The sequence below is a fragment of the Nanorana parkeri genome, unplaced genomic scaffold (assembly GCF_000935625.1).
Source record: "Nanorana parkeri isolate BGI_ZX_2015 unplaced genomic scaffold, ASM93562v1 scaffold224, whole genome shotgun sequence".
NCBI classification, from domain to species: Eukaryota; Metazoa; Chordata; class Amphibia; order Anura; family Dicroglossidae; genus Nanorana; species Nanorana parkeri.
The window spans coordinates 344,480-349,334 of record NW_017306492.1 but is presented as its reverse complement, the minus strand read 5'-3'; the positions used below and the strand labels follow the sequence as shown (position 1 = coordinate 349,334).

General features: G+C 47.8%; 1 protein-coding gene across 2 annotated transcripts in view; it reads right to left on the bottom strand.

Annotated features, from left to right (window-relative positions):
• Positions 1-4,855, bottom strand: part of ASUN (asunder, spermatogenesis regulator) — a 45,641-nt gene that overhangs the window by 19,447 nt on the left and 21,339 nt on the right. For both annotated transcript variants that reach the window (XM_018556089.1, XM_018556090.1), the window contains 3 exons: positions 3,200-3,285; positions 1,795-1,871; positions 456-545 (listed from right to left, as the gene is read on the bottom strand). In XM_018556089.1, coding sequence (XP_018411591.1) covers positions 456-545; positions 1,795-1,871; positions 3,200-3,285 — 253 coding nt within the window. The remainder of the gene's footprint in view (positions 1-455; positions 546-1,794; positions 1,872-3,199; positions 3,286-4,855) is intronic.

The following is a 4,855-nucleotide window of genomic DNA, read 5'->3' as shown; positions in this document are numbered from 1 at the left end:
GAGGACTAGAAAATGATAGGATATCCAAAATGTCACAGGTGACTTGCACTTACAGGTGACCTATGCTTAAAAAAAAAAAAAACACACACACACACACACACACACACACAAAAAACATCCCCTACTCAAAAACGACAGAAACTAAATTTTGTCTTTCAACGTTACAAAGTATAATTCCCCAAACATGGAGTCGCCCCCTTTTTTTTGAACAGTTGCAAGTAGGCTTTTAACAGCAGTCTGCATTTTGCAGTTTTCTAACTCACAATAATGCAACCGTCTACCTACAGCCAACCGCACCAAAAGGTCAGTTTTTTCATCTGCACCAAAGATAACTTGCACCTGATTCAAGAGACAACTTGGAAGCCCCCACAGAGAGCTGGAAACATAATACTTGTAAATACTGACAGAACTTTTAATATACTGTACATACAACTGCGCGTCACCCCAGTTCTCACCATTTAACAGAAAGTTGGTAAGGCAGGAAGACGGTCGGCTGTTCACATCTACCGGCGATATTCGAAATGCTCCTGTGCAGTAGTGCAATTCTAAAGACAAAAAAGACAATATTAACAAATGAATATGTACGAGGTAAGCCCCAACAATGAATTTCTCCTATTTGCTCCCCTTTGATCTGTTTACTATTCCATTGGAAGAAGTTTGTTTTAATTGTTTGAGAAGTGTAAAAAAAACCCTGTTGATCTTGTCAAAAATCCAGATCCGTTCTGTGTCCTCTGCACACTTGCTGTGTCATCACAAAGAGCTCTTCTAGTTCTTTTCTTGGACTACAGAATGATTAACTTTTATTGTCTAGAGCAGTGGTTCTCAACCTGTGTAATCTCAGCACCCACATTTATCCTTGGTCATTAAGTTGTGCCCCAAGTTGCACTGCAATGGAACGCATGGCATTGCCATACCGCGCATTCCGATGTGGGCAATAGATGCATTTGGGGTGCGATTCAAAGGAATGCCAATGCAATCCATCTCCCATGCCAGAACGCGTGGTAGGTGCGATTGTGTGGTACAGTGCGTTAATCGGACGGGACTGTGCGATTAACGCACTGTAGTAGTGTGAATGGGCCCTCAAAAACACTGACAGACACACACAACCACAGACACAATCTTGCAGACATTCTCACACACACATACACACTCCAAAAAAATGTAATAATAAAAAAAAAAAACATCCCTACCTTACAAGAACTGGAGTGGATCCTCAGCCTGGGGTCCAGTGTGGGCTGCCATGCTGTGACAGAGCTCCATCCATATGTGCATCCACTTGTACAGCTCCCTTGCACACCCTGTAGAGGTGCGTGTCAGGAGCCAGAATGTGACATCACACTGGTCCAGGAACCTCTACAGGACACACAAGGGAGCTGTAAGCAATGCATGTATGGATGGAGCCCTCTCGCAGCCATAGCCCTAGCCCACCCCACCTCAAGCTGACACTTGGCACCGGGCAGCATATTTTGAATTACTGCTTGGGACGGTGCTGTGCTATGGGGGAGGCTGAGGCTGGGTGAGCTTCTCACCTAGAAAAGTGGAAAGCATGCGGTGACCCACTGAACACAGGGTCGCAACCCACCAGTTGAGAACCAAGGGTCTAGAGAACTGAAAGTGGGAGTTGTTAAGAAGTTCAGCAAAAGACAACTGAGAGGGCTGACGCCACTCTGCCCACAATAACGCCGTGTGTTGTCAACGGTGCATTTCTATTTTTTTGTGCTTGCAGGGTCTCTAAAAGGAATAAAAACAAAGGGAAATGTACATGGATTGCAGAGATGAACATTTTGCACTCACCGATGCTATTTGTCCTTGGTGTGCACCACTTCAGAGTGACTGTCTCTTTCAGTGTAGCTTCCCGACTGTTTCCATCTAATGGGAACACAAAGAGGACCTGTCACTGCACACATATCGGCCAAAAAGAGGACCTACCTACCTATCTATAAATAAATATATAAATAGCAGCTGCTAGACTCATTCACCCAACCAACCACTCAGTGTCTGCAACCCTCCTCTGTCAATCCCCGCACTGGATTCCAATAGCCAAAGGACAAAATTCAAAATATTAACAACCACTTATAAAGCCGTCCACAACTCTGCCCCCGGCTATATCTCAAACCTGGTCTCAAAGTATCACCCTAACCATCCCCTCCGCTCTTCAAAAGACCTTCTGCTTTCCAGCTCCCTCGTCAACTCCTGCCATGCTCGCCTCCAGGACTTCACTAGAGTCTCGCCCATCCTATGGAACTCTCTGCCCAACCTGTCCGACTATCTCCCACTCTGACTGCCTTTAGGCAATCCCTTAAGACTCATCTCTTCAGGGAAGCCTATCCAACCGCAACCTAACCACTGAACTATCACTTTCTCAAACAATTCATCCCCACACAGCTACCTCCTCATGTATCACTGGCCCCTCCCTTTTAGATTGTAAGCCCTCAGGGGCAGGGCCCTCCTTACCATCTTGTCTTGAATTGTATTGTGAGTTTAATGTTTTCCTTATATTGTAAAGCACTGCGCAAACTGTTGGCGCTATAAAAACCTTGATTAATAATAATATAAAGCTATCTATCTCACACCCTTTATCTATCCAAGGCATGTGTGACCTTTGGCCGTGAAGGCAAGAAAAAGTCCCAGCATCATGCCTTGCCTGTTCACTGGGCGGTCTGGCCAAGTACTCTTTCCGTGTTAAAGGAAAACTATGGGGTTAAGGCTTTTCCCCATAGTTCTCCTTAGGTTAATGGGAGGACACAAACTAGCGTCCTCCTATCACCTTAGGCTCAGTATAATGCAAGCTGGAGCTCGCGGTATACTGAGACGCCGCAGCTGAAGCGGATCCCGACAATTATGCCGGGATCCGCCCAGCTGCGTGACTGACAGGTGGCTCTGCCTATCTAGAGGCAGAGCCAGCTGTACCCGCCCCCTCCCCCGTCCGTTCCGCCAGTCAGCGCTGGCGGATCGGAGCGGGGAGGGGGGAATCCAGCCCCTCCCCTGTCACGGCAGAGAGCCATGACAGGATCGAGAGGTGAGCGAACGCCGGTATGTGTTCGCTCACCTCCCGATCTACTGAACCGACCTGTGACAGTCTCATTGTCACAGGTCGGCTAGAACTATGAGGTGAGTGAAAAGCACTCACCTCATAGTTCTCCTTTAAGTATTTCAAGCACAATCTTGATCTTCCATTGAAAAAAAAAACCCATTCTTACCATTCTTTATAAACTCTATGTGTCCGTCCTTGTGGTGGAGAAGCTCCACGTCGTAGTTGGCAGACGTGTTAGCGTGTTGTTCTTCCTTAATACACACAAAGAAAGCAAGACACTGTGAAATCAAACTGTCAAACAAAGCGGACACAGCAAAAAAAAAAAAGTACATTCCAAGGAAATTCCTGCAACGCCAACACTGAATTCTGCATCAGATTTTAAGGGATGCAATCAATTTGATTTCCTGCTCTGGCACCTCAATATGACAGCTCCATATGACAATCCTTTCTTTATTTTTACAGCTGAACTCCAGGCAAACTGCTAAATACACAGGTTAAATACATATTTGGGAGCTTATTTAACTGCCAAAAGGATTTCTTCTAAGATTTACAATGCTTTGCAATACAGGATAGCCCTATATAGCAGGGCAGGAGACCTGATTTTTCTCTGCTGCAGTTTAAATATGCTTACTAATCTTGTACCTCCCCCAGTCTGTGATTGGACAGTGAAGGAGAAACAGCAGACTGACAAGTCTGTCATTCTGCTCTCTAATTCTATCAGCATGTTCCTCGTTAGCACATGAGCAACTGATTGGCCCTTTGTGCTGCTTCTCACTCCTCCAATCTGAGCCTTGCTGTGTAGATACTGCAAGTGGCTAATACCAAGTCAAATTCAGGTGCTTGGATTTAAAGAATACATTTGATGAGGTAATAATGAATACAGAGCTGCATTAATTTGTCTTTTATATCTGCATTGAGTTTAACATTAAGGATGATGGGTTTAGGCTCTGGGTTCAATACAGTGGACGAATTCGATCAAAATAGAATCAAAAAATGTTCCAAAATTCAGGAGGGAAGAGACCCACCACCTGGAGCTCAGGTGGGAAGAGACCCACCACCTGGAGCTCAGGAGGGAAGAGACCCACCACCTGGAGCTCAGAAGGGAAGAGACCCACCACCTGGAGCTCAGGAGGGAAGAGACCCACCACCTGGAGCTGAGGAGGGAAGAGACCCACCACCTGGAGCTCAGGAGGGAAGAGACCCACCACCTGGAGCTCAGGAGGGAAGAGACCCCCCACCTGGACGCCTCACCACCTGGAGCTCAGGAGGGAAGAGACCCACCACCTGGAGCTCAGGAGGGAAGAGACCCACCACCTGGAGCTCAGGAGGGAAGAGACCCACCACCTGGAGCTCAGGAGGGAAGAGACCCACCACCTGGAGCTCAGGAGGGAAGAGACCCACCACCTGGAGCTCAGGAGGGAAGAGACCCACCACCTGGAGCTCAGGAGGGAAGAGACCCACTACTTGGAGCTCAAGAGGGAAGAGACCCACCACTTGGAGCTCAGTAGGGAAGAGACCCACCACCTGGAGCTGAGGAGGGAAGAGACCCACCACCAGGAGCTCAGGGGAGAAGAGACCCACCACCTGAAATGGAGGAGACCCACCTCCTGGAGCTCAGGAGGGAAGAGACCCACCACCTGGAGCTCAGGAGTGAAGAGAACAAACACTTGGAGCTCAGGAGGGAAGAGAACCAACACTTGGAGCTCAGGAGGGAAGAGAACCAACACTTGGGGCTCAGGAGGGAAGAGAACCAACACTTGGGGCTCAGGAGGGAAGAGAACCAACACTTGGGGCTCAGGAGGGAAGAGAACCAACACTTGG